A 17,470-nucleotide genomic window follows, 5' to 3' on the forward strand; every position below is an offset into this window, starting at 1 on the left:
CACATTTGACTAGTCATAATATAACTTTTTTCATACATATGTTGTCCGTCAAAGTCCCACCATTAATAACACTTCAACCAAAGAACGAGATCTTAGAATGAATCTTGGACTCCCACAACTCCTCCCAATAGTAATCGTACGGGGATAACTCATCATACAAGCTATAACAATGCCCCACATGAAACTAATTCATGTCTTGCCACCGCATAATATCACGTATGATCGGTTTTACCTCCTTACACCCCCACCTTGATCAAAACCCTAGAATTATAAGATATCTCCATGATGTTCAACCTCCTTCTATATCTGATGCGACTAATAAAACCTCTAGTCAAATGATCAAACATTTTCTTACAATGGTATTCATGAAAATGGCAATGGATGTGAGCTCAGGAAACTCCAGCAAGATTTTTAACACTACACCGAACATCATCCCAAAAACTCATCGATGTGAGTTTAAGCATTGATTGTCAGCAAATTGAAAGTTGTTAGTCTTTATTGTCTTTTATGCAATTATGGTTTATTTAATTATTAATGGGCTTGGACTTGTATGTATAAGTAATTTAGAGTTTTCAGGCTAATTTACTCATTTATAAGAGTTGTTTGTAAATGTTGATATACAACACTTAAGACTCTTAAATTTTTTCCTCATCAATAAATATTATTGTCCTTCCTAGTTTTTCCAACGTTTCCTTTCTTTATAATTGTTCTTAGAAATTCGATAATCAGAACCAACATTTGGTATCAAAGCCTACCTAAAGAACATGTCGTAAAAATCAACTAGAGATGCGGTGACAATGAAGATCGAAGAGAATGGAACATGGCGCTCTCATATCCATTACTCACAAAGAGTAACTACTCAGTATTAGCATTGAAGATGCGGGTATAAACTTATAAGCACAAGGAGTGTGGGAAGCCATGATGCTCGACGAGGTTGGCGAACGAAAGGATATAATGTCTCTCGCCACCATCTATCAAGCATTCCCTGAGGACGTCATTCTCATGGTGGTCGAGAAGGATTCTGTCAAGCTAGCGTGGGAGACGCTAAAGACGATGCATGTTGGAGTGTGACAAAAGTGCAAACCTTGAAGACAAACTTCGAGGCGATTCGCATGAAGAACGGAGAATCAATGGATGATTTTTCCATGAAATTGACATCCATCGTGATAGGTATCCGCTCATTGGGAGAGAAAGTGGAGGAGATCTCCGTTGTCAAGAAGTTCCTTAGAGCCGTACCACAAAAATAAATGCAAATCGTTACCGCGATCGAACAATTAGGTGACCTCAAGAATATGATCGTCGATGAGATCGTCGGTCGTGTCAAAGTCCATGAGGAGAGACTTCACGGCTAGCCGACTACGAAGACCAAGAGAAGGGGCAAATATTGCTCATGCATGATGAATGGATGTCACAAATTAAGAAAAATGGAGAAGTCAGTTTTCTTCTAGATCGTTAAGTCGCAGCGACAACAGTGGGATAATTGAGGTCGTGGAAAAGGATAAGGACGAGGGAGAGGTAATGGAGAAAGCTCACATCGACAAGAAAACACCAAGCCCTACAAAGACAAGAGCACAATAAAGTGTTACGCTTGTCAAAAGTATGTGCACTACGCGTCTGAGTGCCATAATAAAAGGTCGACGATGAGGCAAACCTCACTAGCTTCTATGACGAGGAACAAACATTAATGTTTATCGAGGTAGTGATGAACGCTTTACCCGAAGACGAGGAGACAAACCTTAAAGAGTTCGTGTATAAACCGTCCAAGGAAGAACTATGTGGTGTTGCTAAATGAAGAGAAAGTCACGACAAACCTCCTCGCAAGTGGCGATGAGTATAATCACATTAATGTGTGGTACCTTGACAATGGAGCAATCAACCATAAGACGGGCCATCGAGAGAAGCTCAATAAGCTCGACGAGAAGATCACCAGAAATGTGAAGTTTGAATACGAAAGCAAGGCGCACAAGTTTCCTAATCCAGCTTGCAGGAAAATCCGTGTGAGTAGAGATGCCGTGTTCGAGGAGGAGAAGAAGTGGGAGTTGTGCAACGATGGCTTGACCGACTAGATCAAGATCAGCCTGCCATGTGCCTAAACCTAGGGACGAAATCTTAGCTCTAGTATTAAGCATAAATGATTCGATTCCATTCGCTATTTCAGAAGCGTTTTGAAGAGAAATCGACAACGGAGAGTGAACTGATGAATTTTGGCATGCAAACGATAAAATCTTATGCAACAAGAAAAAAAATATATAAAAGAAATATCGATCTTTTGCTACCGATTTCGGTGTTCTCTTATTTTGTTTCGGAACAATTATAATACAATATTATTATTTTATTATTAAATAATTTCATTAATGTTAAATCAAGCCGGATAAGCGCAACACAAAGAAAAGAATGAAACATTTTACATCACTAACATCATGAAGTTATTCCACTCCCTCCTTACTGTAAAATATATTAATGATTTTATAATCTATATAATTATATGTTAAATATAATTATATATAAAAACGTATTTATAATTTTATTTGTGTTGTATTTAAATAAATTTGTATTAATTAAGATATAACTTATATAATTATATATATATATGTATATATATATAAATATAAATATAAGAACATAATTATAAATTAATTTGTGAGATATTTAAATTAATTATTAATTATTTTATTTGTGATATAACATATTAATAATTTTATAATCTATATAATTAAATTTATTTGTGATATATTTAAATTAATTTGTATAAATTATTTTATAATTTATATAATTAAATATATATATATAACAACATATTTTGAAATTTATTTTTAAGATATTTAAATGGATGTGTTTTAATTATTTTATAATTTATATAATTATATATTAAATATATGTAAACGTTAATGTAAATTCACTAACATATTAATGTAAAAACTTTTGTATGTTAATGTAAAACTATTTATGCTTTCATGTAAATTTTACTAGAGAATAAAAAAGATGAAACAAACGCTACATAGTGAAGTTTGTTTCACTAGATATTTACTATTGGGAGTGATGAAGGACATGTTCGATACAAGAACATGACCGATATCTTGAGTGACACTTAATTTTGAAAAGTTAATGTTAGCACATACGAAAGAGCCATCTTACTACAGTGAAGTGGTTGGAAAATCACAATGGGAAGAAGCAATGGCTAAAGACATTGAAGCCATCAAGAAGAATGAGACATGGTCTCTCGTCCTATTGTCGGTTGGATACAAGGTAATTGGAATCAAATGGGTATTTAAGCTCAAGAAAAAATTAGATAGTGAGGTGATCTAGCACAAAGCTAGCTTAGTTGCAAAGGGATATGTGCAACGACAGGGCATTGAATTCGAAGAAACCTTCGCTCTAGTTGCTCGAATGGACACAATTCGAGTGATTCTTGCCTTTGCGGCTAATTGTGGTTGAAAAATATATCATCTCGGTGTAAATTTAGTTTTTCTTAATGGAGAACTCGAAGAGAAAGTGTACGTGACTCAACTAGAGGGATTCAAAGTCACAAGGAAGGAAAATATGGTGCTTAAATTAAAAAGGCATTATATGGCCTAAGGCAAGCTCCTTGGGAGTGGAATCTAAAGTTGGACAAAATCTTGAAGCAAATGGGCTTTGTAAAGTGTACATAGGAGAAAGTGGCACAAAAGGCCACACTAATACCCAAATTATTGTTGGTATTTAAGTGGATGATCTCATTTTAATAGGTGAAGATCCGAAGGGTGTTAAATTTTTTAAGAAGTAGATGACGGGGGAGTTCGAGATGAGTGATCTTGGATTGTTTTCGTACTACCTTGGAATTGAGGTAGCTCAGTTCAAAGGAGGTATCTCGATCAAGAAAATAACATATGCAAAAAGGTTATGAACTAGTTTGGAATGCTTGACTGTCTTTCAACAAAGATACCAATGGAGCATAGGGCTCAACTCCATAAGGATTCCGATGGACAATCGATTGATGCAACGAAATATGTAAGAGTCATTTATTATCTACGCCATCTCCTTCGTACAAGGCCATATTTTTCTTATGTTGTTGGTATTTCTAATAGATTCATGGAGAGGTCAACTAAGATACATCAAAGGCAGTTAAGCATGTGCTTTGATACCTTCGAGACACTATACACTTAGGTCTAGTGTTTCGAAAAGGAGACGGTGCGAGGAAATAGTGGGCTACTCTGATAGTGATCTTGCAGTTGACCTAGATGACCGGAAAAGTACGAAGGGAATGACATTTTACATTAATGATAGTCTTGTTTCGTGGAACTATCAGAAATAGAAGACAGTGACATTGTCCACATGTGAAGTAGAGTTCATACCTATAGCAACGGCAGCGTGTCAAGAACTTTGGTTGAAATCATTGTTGTTCGAACTAAGTGGTTCAAAACTTAAGGTAGTGAAGCTCTACATCGATAACAAGTCTGCAATTGCACTCATAAAAAACCCAATTTTTTATAGTGTAGCAAACACATCGACACGAAGTATCATTTCATTCGAGAGTGTGTTGAAGGAAGTCAAATCAAATTAGAGTTTGTTTGAATGGATGAACAGAAGGTCGACATACTCACGAAGGCCTTGCCATCATCAAGACTAGTGATGATGCGATACATACTCGGTGTCCGTGATCTCGAACCACGCCAAGACTAAGGGGGAGAATGTTGCACTACTCCTAGCCGCTACAAAGAAATAAAAGGTCTGTAATAATCTGTAAAATGGAAGGTCTGCAATAGTGTGAGAAATGAAAGGTCTACATTAATGAAGGAAGTGGAATGTTTGCAATAAGTTTGATTAAATTAGTAGATTAAGAGTTTTTCCTTATTCGTATAAATAGAAAAAGTAGAGAGAGCATTAAGATTGTATTTTCTTGAAGATCTTATATAAAATTTCTCCAAGTTCTTGTGAGTTTTTTTGTATCTGGGCCAACACTTCCCGTAGACGTGGATATGGGAATGTTAATCTGAACAATTTCCTCAACATCTTTGATGTAATACGAAGAGATTTTATTGAAAACCACATCACTCGACACAGTGATTTTGTGGGTTGATGGATACATACACCTCTACCCCTTTCTTCTTTCGTCACAGCCGACGAACACGCATTTGACTACCTTTGCGTCCAATTTTTTCATTCTCGAATCTGGAATATGGACATAACGAATAGATCTAAAAACTCGAAAAATACTAACACTTGGTTTAAAACCACAAAATATCCCAAATGGAGATTTGAACTTATTTGGACTAAACAGAACTCGATTGATGACATGGGTAACACAACTCAAGCCTTCCTCCCATAATTGCTTTGGTAGATTCTTCATATGTAGCCACAACTTATAAATCTCTATAAGGTGTCAAATCTTCTTTCGGCTATCATTTTCTGTTATGGGGTCTTTAGATTGGAGAGTTCTATTTTTATGTCATTTTTCTTACAAAACAATTCAAACTCTTATGAGCAAAATTTCCCACCATTGTCTGTCCATAATACTCATAATTTTCCTATCTTAGTTCCCCTCGAGAACTCGAGAAATTTAGAAAAACACTTTGAACTTCTCTTTCACAAAGTACACCCAAGTGAACCGGGAAAATCATCCATAAACAACAACATATATTTACTTCCCGAGTATGAGACATTCCGAGTTGGTCTCATCAAGTCACTATGAACTCGATCCAAATGACACTTGCTTCTCAATACCGAGTTGTCGAATGGAATTCAATGAGCATTTTCATATTGACATCCTTCATACACACTGTCCTCATCGATTCTCGGATCTTTAGGTAGACATTTGACAAATTTCTTTCGAGACATAACACTAAGCTTAGTCATATTGAGATGTCCAAGCCTTGAATGTCATAGAAAGAAGGTACTTTTGTCATTCACCTTTTCGATGTACAAATTTAATGCTGAAAGGACAAAGAGATCATTTACCCGTGTTTTAGTGTGAACCAAATATGCCTTGATTTCTTTCACGTTTCTTAAAAACTTCACATCATGTGGACCGAACAACACAAGATTTCCAGCGTCTACATCATTTGCTACCGAGAAAAGGTTTTTTCAAATTCCTGGAATGTGGTAGACATTCTTTAGAATAATATGTTCTCCCTTGCCACTATTAATGACAATCGATCCTTTCTTTTTAACTTGACGAGAACATATAATCATCTCCACTAACGTGATGTCCGTACCCTAAATCAACGATTCACCTTTGATTGATCTCATGTTTACCATTAGACGCCTCTATTTTCTTTTTCTTCGAAATCATCACATCGACATGAAAAACCTTGTCCCAGTCCTCCACAACACGTTGGTCAAAATTTTCTTTGAGATTTGAACTAGCGAAATATCCATCCAAATTTACTCGGCAATTTTTCTTGAAGTGTCCAGTCTTTCCGCACCTAAAACACTTAAGGGGCTTCTTAGAAATATTTGAAGAATCCTGACATGTTTCTTCCTTCTTCGACTTTCCCTTTTTCCAGCTCAATTTCTTCAAGAACAACACACTATTCGACTCCTCCTTTATACTCGTTCCAACCATTTGTGCGGCCAACGACTCTTGAGATGACAAGAGATTTTCGAACTCCTCGAGCAAAGGTTGTTGTGCCCATCCTTGAATCGAGGTGATAAATGGAATATACTCGGGTCGAAGTCCTCAAACAATATACCTCTTCGTTCAAGCCTCTAAAATTTTCTCATCTAAGTTTAGTAAAGAATTTTTTGAGAATATGTTCTTTACCTTAAGAAAGAACTCCGAGACATTTCTAATTTGCTTTGCGACTGCCAACTCGTTTTCAAGCATCTGGAGACGAGTCTCGTTCTTTTTGTTGAAAAGACGATCAAGTGTTTCCCAAATCTCACGAGCAGATCCACAGTCGATGATGTGCTCGAACAGATTATGGGAGATTGACCTCTTCAACACAAATTTAGTCTTCGCGTTGAGTTTCTTCCACTTCTTTGATGCTTCCGCATTTTTAGCGACATCCTTAGGAGCTATATCATCGTCATTTACGATGATGTCTCACAAGTCTTCTCCGACCAAATACAATTTCATACAAGTCTTCCAAATCCGATAGTTTGACTAGTTTAACAATTCCAAACCGAGTTCAACTACATGACCACCACTTTTCATATTGAATAACAACGATACATTCTTCACGAATGTACAAAAACTCTAATACCATGTAACGAAATCACAATCAGGACTTCAATAATCGAACAGTGAAAAGCTTATTAGAAAATTGAATAAAGACTTTAGAGATATAATAAACAAACTTGTATGAATTTTTTTCTATTAAACTTGTGAAAATAAAGAGACGATTACAACTTATATATACTTGAAAAGTCTCATTTACTAAAGATAATTTCAAGAGACTCTTGAATAATGAAAAGACACATTTATTATTATTATTATCACTCTAGTTTCTAACGCCACCTGCCTATCATATTTCACCATCCCATAGCTCCTCAACTGTCTTGTATTCGCCTAGTGTTTCATGAACAAATGAAGCTCCTCTTAGTAGCCTAGCCTGAAATATTCACAAGTTTGTTTTCACCTTTCAATACTAAGTTCAAATCATTCCACATTATTAATTCAGTTACTACTCTCTATTAACTTCAAAAGGATTATTGAGATTATGTTATTTTGGTTGATGAGTAGATTGTCGAGTTATTTGGAATTAATATCAAATAACCCACGTCAAACTAAAGCTAAAAAGTGATGACTGATAGAAAACTTGCCTGCTCAATTTCAGAGAACTTGGTAAACAGTTCATCAGGAATGGACCAATCAAAAACCTCAAAGTTCTCTCCGATTCTTCCTTCATGAGTGCTCTTAGGAAGGACACTTTGGCCCATTTGGATACCCCATCGAAGAGCAACTTGGGCAGGAGTCTTCCCCAGTTCCTTTGCTACCAAGTTCAGAATAGGATGCTTCAGGATATCACTCTTAAGCCATGTTGGAGAGCCTAAAGGTGAATATCCCTGAAAACAAAAAAACAGTAGATATCTTTCATCAAGTAGTTAGCAGAAAATGAAAAAAACAATCATATCATCATTCTTACGGATAGGTGAACTCCTTTTGATTTACAGAACTCGCGCAGCTTGTTCTGCTGCCACGAAGGATGGCATTCAACTTGGTTCACAGCAGGAGGAATACGTGCTATTTCCAATAAATCTCCAAGTTTCTTAGTGGAGAAATTGCTCACTCCAATTGCACGAGCTTTTCCTGAATCAAACAAAAATTCCAATGCTCTCCACGTGCTCGGTATATCAGTTGGGATCAAGTTCTCACAACTGAACGTACTTGATTCTTTCTTTATCCGGACTGGCCAGTGAATCTTAAAAGGATATTCAAGATTTGTTAAATAGGGAAGATAAAAAACTCTAGATGAGAAAACAACACATACAAGGTATAAATTGACATAATCAAGCTGCAAGTCAGACAATGTTCTGTTTAACGCCTCTGGCACATCTTCTGGTGCATGATCTGTACACCTGCAGATTATGTTTATTTTTTCATGTTAGATCCAGAGAATATCCAGGGCATTAGATTAAATATAAGATATAACTCGAGTTTATTGATCAAAAGTTGATTCCAACCAGAGTTTCGAAGTAATGAACAACTCTTCACGTTTCACCACCCCTTCTTCGAACAAATTCTTCAATGCCACACCAATCTACAAGATTTTCAAATAAGCATCAGAAAAAACTTGTAAAGTATGTCATGCAAACTAAAGTAAACTAACTAAACTAACACATTAAAATTACAATGAGGTTGAGAGCATAAATATACTTCTATTTTCATTTTTCTAATCAACATACTTGTGAATGATCAAATACCAAATTCCTTGTATATTAACTTATTTTGGAATGATTATGTTATTTTAAGCCAAATTTCGCTTTGAACAATAGCAGACTCTTGTGTCTTGAACCCTTTTTCATATTTCACCATTGCTTCTATTATGTTACAAAAAAAATCTTGAGTCCCTCTTTATTCCAAATTTCATAAATGAATGCAACAAGCATTCATTTATATAGATTTTAAAAGAAAATATTGATATTGGTTAATTCTGTATTTGTCTACTTTCTTTGAGGAAAATTAAGGCAGAAATAAAAAAAAAAATAGTTATGCAAAGATTAGTTTGATCTAGGAGCCTAGGACCACAGTCAAGGTCTGGCCATCTAAAAAAAAGTTATTAAATCTAATAGGCTAAAACTCAATAGGTCAAAAAAAATGATATTATTTTAATTTATTATCTTTAAAGATAAATGAAAATAATTTAATAAATTTGTCCATGTCTAGCTTAGGGTAAACCCACAAGGCTAAGGTAAATTAACTCTAAGGGCCGTCTATCTAAAAAAAGTTGGTAAATCTAATAGGCTAAAACCCAATAGGTCAAAAAAATGATATTATTTTAATTTATTATCTTTAAGAATTCAATCCTATAAAGATAAATGAAAATAATTTAGTTGAAAATAATTTATTGATTTGTCCAAGTCTCGCTTAGGTAAACCTACAAAGCCCATGGGCTAAGGTAAATTAACTCTAGGGGCAGTCCATCTAAAAAAAAGTTAGTAAATCTAATAGGCTAAATCTTAACCCAATAGGCCCAAAACAATATTTTTTTAATTTATTATCTTTAAGAATTCAAATAACAATTTATATCTACTATGAAAACAACAATTCATTGATTTGGATATATATATATATATAGACCCTTTACCTATCTAGGGCATTATCACAACGTGAAGGGAGATCATCAGATGCAAAGGTGAAGCAGAACTTTAGGAATGAAAAACATGTTTGAGCAAAGGTACAAACATGATTGTTATATATAATTTTTGAGCAAGGGTACATGATTGTTATATATAATTTTTTTTTCCTAAAATGTGCATGTATATTAAAATTGATGAAGATCGTTTGAGCATAAAAATTAAAAAATGACACGAAAAGAAAAAACAAATAAAGTAATAATAAATGTTACGATTATCGAGTTCTTAAGTCTTCGAGAATAACGATTAACTTCATACGGACTCTACCGGGTTTTCGGAATGATTCTAAAAAATAATCATAATAACATTATGAATGATACGCATCGCACGACTAAAAATTCGACAATTTCTCTCCAACCAGATAATCTACCAAAAAATAATTGGGATGATAACCCAATTATGTAGGCATATCATATACTCATATTAATTGCATCAATCCAAATTTCCCAACAATTATACAAAAACTCGGGATCACCCATTAATTTTTTTTTCATAAAGATTCGAAAAATCATTTAAACTAATTTTTTTTTCCATAAAGATTCAAAAAATCATTTAAACCAACACCTACCATGGGTCGAACCCTTAACCACTAGGTTAAGAGCTTTGTCAACTGATCTAGACGGATTGGTACATGATTGTTATATATATATATATAGTAAAAGTTATAACCATATAAAATTCGAATTATGGCACCTAACCTTAGGTGTTGATTTTTTATAATCTTCGTGCCGGCTCAATTATGTTCCATATAAAATTAATTCCATCAGTGTTAGGTTTTAATCATTGATTTTAAAAATAAAATAAAGAAAAGGAAATATAAAACATGCAAAGTTAATCTATGAACATTCTCTTACATTAAAATCTAATAAATTGTCTAAACTATCTTCTAAAAAATTAAATTTGAAATAAAACATCTATTTAATTCACAAAATAAAAAAATAAAAAACAAGTTAAACTATTAATCAAATTAAATGAGTTTAATTAAATAATAAAAATGAATCAAACATAAAACCAATAAATACTAATGCTAATGGATCTTCTATTACCACGGGGCATTATCGTAATAAAAGAAAATATTTTCTTTCTTTCTTCTCATGGAGATGGGCATTATCGTAATAAAAGAAAATATTTTCTTTGTTCCTTCTCATGGAGATGAGCATTATCGTAATAAAAGAAAAGACTATAATGCCCTTCCCCATGTGTGAGAAGGAAAAATGTTCTCAAATAGTAGTAGAAGATCTTATTCCCAATAAATATGTCTGCTAAAACTCTTAACAAATATATATAATATAAGTAGATTTTTTTTCGAATGAACTGACCTGTTTTTTCGAATACCTAAAAAAAATTATGGAGGAAGCTAGCATGTTTATAAGTTTGTGAAGTTGAAAAAGGTGAGAACTATACCTCCTTCTCGTTGCCATAAATTTGAGCACAATCAATATGGCGATACCCAATCTGCACAAGTAGCCATAGTTTTCCAATAGTCATGCACAGCTGACATCAAATTGAAATGAAATGAAAGATAAGGAGATATAGAACACACACCTTGACAGCGGCAGCAATGGCTTGACCAACGAGACCGGGATCGGCCTGCCATGTGCCTAAACCTAGGGACGGAATCTTAGCTCCAGTATTAAGCACAAATGATTCGAATCCATTCGCCATTTCAAAAGCGTTTTGCAGAGAAATCCACAACAGAGAGTACTGAAGTGAGCAATTCTTCCCTGCAGGCGATGGAATCTTATTGTGGCCACACATGATAACAAGAATATATATAACAAGTATATGAACACTAGACGACGGATCATTTTATGTATTATTTCAAATTGAAATGAATTTTTTTTATCTATAATAATCATTGTTACGCTTTTTTATAATTATAAAATCTTAAGATTTTAAGAATTTGCAGGATTTAAATTTTTTTTGCTAAACTATTTAGTTGAAAATGAATCGCAGTATTTTCAGTGTGATGGCATCTGAGCGATATTTATTATCCACAACGTTATTAGTATGACTCTATCAAAAAAAAATTATTATGAAAATCTCAAATCGAATAGAATTTGTGGTTATTTTTTTTAGAATATTCTTACATGTTAATATCCATTATTTATTTTTCTCACTCAATTATTTTGGTGAGATTTTAATATTTTTGATGTAATGGCTTAAACACACACTTTTTTCTTATATATTTTATAAGACATTTAAAAAAATATTTGAATGTCTCCAAACCTTTTAAGTTTGATTTATGCCCCTGAAGTTCTCAAGACATTTGAAATTGCCCCAAATTTGATGACCCGACTTAGGTTGGGACAACTCAAGATTAGACTACCACAATGCTACGAACTCACCACTAGCAACCCTCGCCATTGAAATTGATAACGAGAGGTTAAGAGGATTTGATTCGAGGAAGATTTCAAATATTGATCATATATGAGTTGACTACTTTAAATTCGATGATTATTTAACTTGTGTCCTTATCGTGGACCCAAATTTGTTTACGGGTTTAACTTTTTGAAGTTTTGTGTGTGTGTACGTTAACTATGTTTAGAATTGGGACATGTTATTGATATGGTATGAAAGTAATGTGATAAATTTGGGCATAATTTAAATCTTACTATTTCCCTTTACAAAAGTAAATAAATAAATACTAGAATTGAGCATAATAAAAATTAAAGTAGGCCAAATCAGAGGAATAGAAACTTGACCCGACAAAAACAGAAAACAAGCATTCATAACAAATAATTTGTATTGTCTTCTTCCTCTAGGAGAATCTTCCGCGGCCAGAGTTAGTCGGGTTTGGGATAATTTGTGCCAATTTTAAATACTTTTTAAAGTTGAAATCTTGATTTGGATCTAAATCTGTATCTGAACATGATTTTGAACAATAAAATATGAAAGGATTACGTCACATACATAACAAATAATTGTGGAATATCAAACTATGTTCATTCAAGTGATTTGTTGTCAATGTTGGAATTAATTATAAGATTTGAGTACCTATATTATTTATTAAATGATATATTAGTTGTAATCATATAAAAAAAAAATATTAAAGTCCAATTTGAAGTGATTTATTAAGATATGAAATTATTTAGATCATCTCTAACCCGAACATCTCCAATCTTACCCCATTCTCATACTAATAATGGGTTTTCATTGAAGAAATAATTGATGAATATTGTTAAGTGTAAATAAGTGTTATTAAGAACAGTTAATTAACTGCTAAGAATTGTTAAAAGTGTTGTTAGGAGCAGTTAATTAACTGCTAAGAATGGTTAGAAGTATTGTTAAGGGCGGTTAAGTAACTGCTAGAAGTTTTAAATAACTGAAAGTACAAGGACCACTTTGTATAAGTATAAATACACTAATAAGAGAAATAAAAATATCATCGGGTTATATATTCTCATTTCACTCTTCTCATATCTTTCAACTATTGATTCTTACATCTATTAGTCATCTTTAGTCATCTTATAAACAAATTCAGATTGAATTTGTTCATGGTATTAGAGCCTAGTTGAGTGAAGAAAGAAGATCAATCCGAAGTTACTCAAGACATGACATCCAATTTCGTAACTCCACCAGTAAGTCCTAACCCTAACTCAAGCCCTAACGAAATTCCGATGCTATTTCCGTCAATCCCTACTGTTCCAATTCTGATTTTGACAAATCCAGTCCAGATTCCTGTTGATACACCGATTCCGATCGTCAACCACATGCCAGCAAAAAGAAAATACAACAATGATCCACTTATCATTCATTCAGCTGATCATCCTAGTCTCTACATTACTACAACGATTCTCACTGGTAGGAAAACCTACTTTGGATGGAGTTTAAGTGTCAGACTAGCATTACAAGCCAAAATCAAGATAGGTTTCATTGATGGCTCTTATCCTCAACCAAATGAAATTGATGAAGGTGATCAATGGGGGATTGTAGATGCGCTTGTAAGAGCATGGATTATGAATACGATCGAACCAAAGATTGCAAGAAGATTCCAGTCAAAGAAAACAAGTCGTGATCTATGGCTTGAAGTAAAATCTCGCTATGAAGGCAACAATGGACCGAGAAGGTATGGATTACAAAAGGATATAAGCTTCGTGCAACAAACAGATCTAGATCTTGAAGAATATTACTCTAAGGTAAGGCTTCTATGGGATGAGATGATGGGATTGAAACTACTTCGTAGATGTAGATGTCAAGGAATGAAAATTGATTGTGATGGATGTTTTCTTGAAGCACACATATGCTTCAAGATGAAGAAGAGCTGAAACTATTACAATTTCTAATGGGCTTAGAGGAGAGGTATGAGTATGTGAAGGATCAGATTCTGCTTCAAGATCCTTGGCCGGACTTTACAAATCATTCACAATGTTACAGAATGTAAAGAAAAAATCAAAACAGAAGAGACCTTACCAAGAGTCAGCAATGATAATGAAAGAAGAAAACTCAAAGACTTTAAATCAGTTTATTGAAAAGAGTAAGAACAAAAATGCATATTGTTCTCACTGTGGAGGAAAAGGACATATCAAGGAAGGCTGTTTCAAGCTTGTAGGCTACCCTGAATGGTGGAAGCAACCTAAAGAAGGAACTGTGAAGAGAAAGAACACAGGAATTGCAGTAAATTCAACTGGTGAAAAGGAAGATGTTGAAGACATGTCGATGGAGGAATATCGAATGTATAAACAGTTTCTGAAAAATATGCGAGAGATTAAGAATAAAGGAAGTGGCTCCACTTCCTCTTCAGGTAAGTCATCTTATCATAATTCATTTAATTTGAATATATTTGATTATAACCTTAGCATGAATAAACATATAGGCATAGAAAATAAATGGTTAATTGATTCTGGAGTATCATGCCATATATGTAACAACGAAAGTTTTTATAAAGAATTTTGATTTGCCTAAGAGAATGTACTTAGCAGATGGAACTTGTAGAAACATAACTAAAATAGGAACAGTGAAACTTTTGAGAACTTTGAACTTAAGGATGTATTATTTGCACCTTTTTCAAATATTGTTTAATAGCAGTATCCAAACTTACAAAAGAAAAGAAGATGAACTGTATTTTCTCAGAATCCAATTGTTTTTTGCAGGACCTTAATAAAGAGGTCAAAGTGAGTATTGGGAAAATGATTGGAAATCTATATTTTCTTGAAGACAGTCCATCTTTGAACAATTTTTTCTTTCATTTCAATTATGTTAATAATGTTGTTGATTTCTCTCTATTCTATAAGAGACTTGGACACCCAGCAGATGGTGTATTAAAATTTATATTTTTCTGACTTGGTTAATAAAAAAAATTCATTGTTCCACATGTCCTCTTGCAAAATGCAAAGATTACCTTTCAAACAAAGTGTCTCTAAAACTAAGAATTTTTTTGAATTAATACATGTTGATATATGGGGACCATATCGAGAACCGTCCATTATAGATTCACCATATATGTTGACTATAATGGATGATTTCTCTAGGTGTACTTTGATTTTTTTAATTTCAAACACGATTATTATTTTTGATGAATTACAGTTTTTTATGTTAATGGTTAAAAACCAGTATGATACAACTATTAAAGTTATTAGAACAGATAATGGAACTGAATTCTTGAATGAAAAATGTTCAGATTTTTTTAATTTTTTAGGAATTGTGATATTATGAAAACTATACGTATACAATATGAAATCTAGGTTTGACAGTACCTTAGTAACTGCCGATAAGATGTGCCGATAAGATGAGAGATTAGAGGAGTAGAGAATGAGAATAATTGCAGATCTGCAATTGATAGGAAGAAGAGATTGAATTAGAAGAAGAGATTAGACGATAGGAAGAGTTAATCAGGGTTACCTGAAGAGTCAATTCATCAGTCGTAGTTTCTATTCCAGTTCCGCAAGTATTTAAGGCAGAATCATTCACCCCTTTACAGGACTCTCTAACTGCCTTTGCCAGCTGGCAAGGCCAGCTGTTACTACTCATTATAACTAATGCAGTTACTCAACTGTTAGAAGACCTTTCATATGCTGTGTAACAGCTTATTCCAAACTAAAAACCTGCTGTGTGAATACAGCTTATTAACAACGAAATTACCGAAATTACCGAACTTGCCGACTTCGTTAACAATCCGTCGACTTATTAAGGGTTAGAAAACCTAACCCTAAAATCCTCTCGTAACATTAGCCTCCCCATCAACACTTGTTCGCCCACGAACAAGTTGATTGAAAGAAGCTGTGTCTTCCACCGTCAACACAAATTGAGGATATTTTGTCATCAACCATGACTCTTCCTCCCAGCTAGCATCATCATCTGAAGCGTTAGACCACCTGATCAGGAATTGTCCCATACTGACTCCATCCTTCCAAACAATTCTCTCATCTAGAATTGCTACTGGTTCCACAAGGCTGTCCTCTTGTAGGATAGGAATATGAGGATTGGCTACTGCATTTCCCACCTTTTTCTTTAGCTGAGAAATGTGAATAACATTGTGCATTTTTGCTGTGGACGGAATGTCAATCTTGTAAGCTACCTTTCCCACCCTTTCCATTATTTGAAAGGGTCCATAGAACTTAGGGCTGAGTTTGCGCATTTTTCCTCTCACCGAAGATTGTCTGTATGGTTGTAGCTTACCAAACACCCAATCCCCCACTTGGTAAACACAGTCGACCCTTCTCTTGTCTGATTGCTGCTTCATCCGATGTTGTGCCCGTTGGAGATGAAACTTCAAAAGTTTCAATGCCTCTTCCCTTGCCGACAAACTACGGTCCACTGCCTCAATCCTTGAGTCCCCTGCTAAGTATGGATGATGAACTGGTGGAGGTTGACCATACACAATTTCATATGGTGACGATAACGCTGCCGAGTGAAAGTTTGTATTGTACCACCATTCAGCTAAAGGAAGCCACCTTACCCATGACTTAGGTTTTTGACCTGCCATACAACGCAAATAAGTTTCCAGGCTTCGATTAACCACTTCTGTCTGCCCATCGGTTTGTGGGTGATATGCTGATGACATGGCCTGCTCAATACCTTGCAATTTACACAATTCCTTCCAAAAAGTACTCACAAAGATTTTATCCCTGTCACTTACAATGGTCAACGGCATTCCATGTAATCGAAATATATTATCCATGAACACTTGAGCAATATCACTAGCAGAAAATGGATGTTTCAACCCAACAAAATGAGCCATCTTGGAGAGTCTGTCCACCACTACAAAAATAACAGAATACCCATTTGCTTTAGGCAGACCTTCAATGAAATCCATGGAAATATCACTCCAAATTGATGTAGGAATAGCCAAATGTTGCAACAACCCTTTATACCCTTGATTCTCCCATTTCTGTTGCTGACAAATAACACAGTTTCTCACAAATTCTCTAACATCTCGTTCCATTCCCCTCCAAAAATACGCTTGACGTAGTTTCTGATATGTGACCATTACTCCTGAATGCCCGCCCACTGCTGAATTATGCATTGTTGAAATAACATAATTTCTCAGATCTCTATCACAACCCACCACCAAACGCTCTTCTTTACGCAGCTGACCTTTGATGAAGGAAAACCCTTTTACCCCTGACGGATCTATCTCTAATGTTGAAATGATCTTCTTTAAGTTCAAATCTTGACTCCACGATTTCTCAATTTTTTCAATAAAACTGATGAAAATTCTGATATTGCTGAGCAAAATCCCTCTTCTGAAATTCTC

The 17,470-nt window shown here is 34.4% G+C and overlaps 1 protein-coding gene across 1 annotated transcript; it reads right to left on the reverse strand.

The window, feature by feature from the left end:
• Positions 1-7,399: 7,399 nt before the first annotated feature.
• On the reverse strand, positions 7,400-11,473 carry LOC124920099 (NADPH-dependent aldo-keto reductase, chloroplastic-like). The gene is made up of 7 exons (XM_047460505.1): positions 11,320-11,473; positions 11,179-11,229; positions 8,602-8,678; positions 8,409-8,496; positions 8,064-8,339; positions 7,741-7,983; positions 7,400-7,529 (listed from the first exon to the last, which is right to left on the reverse strand). The coding sequence occupies exons 1-7, from the start codon at positions 11,437-11,439 to the stop codon at positions 7,443-7,445; spliced, it is 942 nt and encodes a 313-aa protein (XP_047316461.1). The 5' UTR covers positions 11,440-11,473; the 3' UTR covers positions 7,400-7,442.
• Between the last annotated feature and the right edge of the window lie 5,997 nt (positions 11,474-17,470).

Source organism: Impatiens glandulifera, chromosome 1 (assembly GCF_907164915.1).
Source record: "Impatiens glandulifera chromosome 1, dImpGla2.1, whole genome shotgun sequence".
Classification (NCBI taxonomy): domain Eukaryota; kingdom Viridiplantae; phylum Streptophyta; class Magnoliopsida; order Ericales; family Balsaminaceae; genus Impatiens; species Impatiens glandulifera.

Bases quoted from the DNA above. Each gene is read 5' to 3' on its own strand.
- LOC124920099 (XM_047460505.1), bottom strand. From the start codon at position 11,439: ATGGCGAATGGATTCGAATCATTTGTGCTTAATACTGGAGCTAAGATT. The intron at 8,497-8,601 runs GTTGGAATCAAC...CATAATCTGCAG, and splicing joins TTCATTACTTCGAAACTCTG to GTGTACAGATCATGCACCAG. The intron at 7,984-8,063 runs GTAAGAATGATG...TTTTGTTTTCAG, and splicing joins CAAAAGGAGTTCACCTATCC to GGATATTCACCTTTAGGCTC.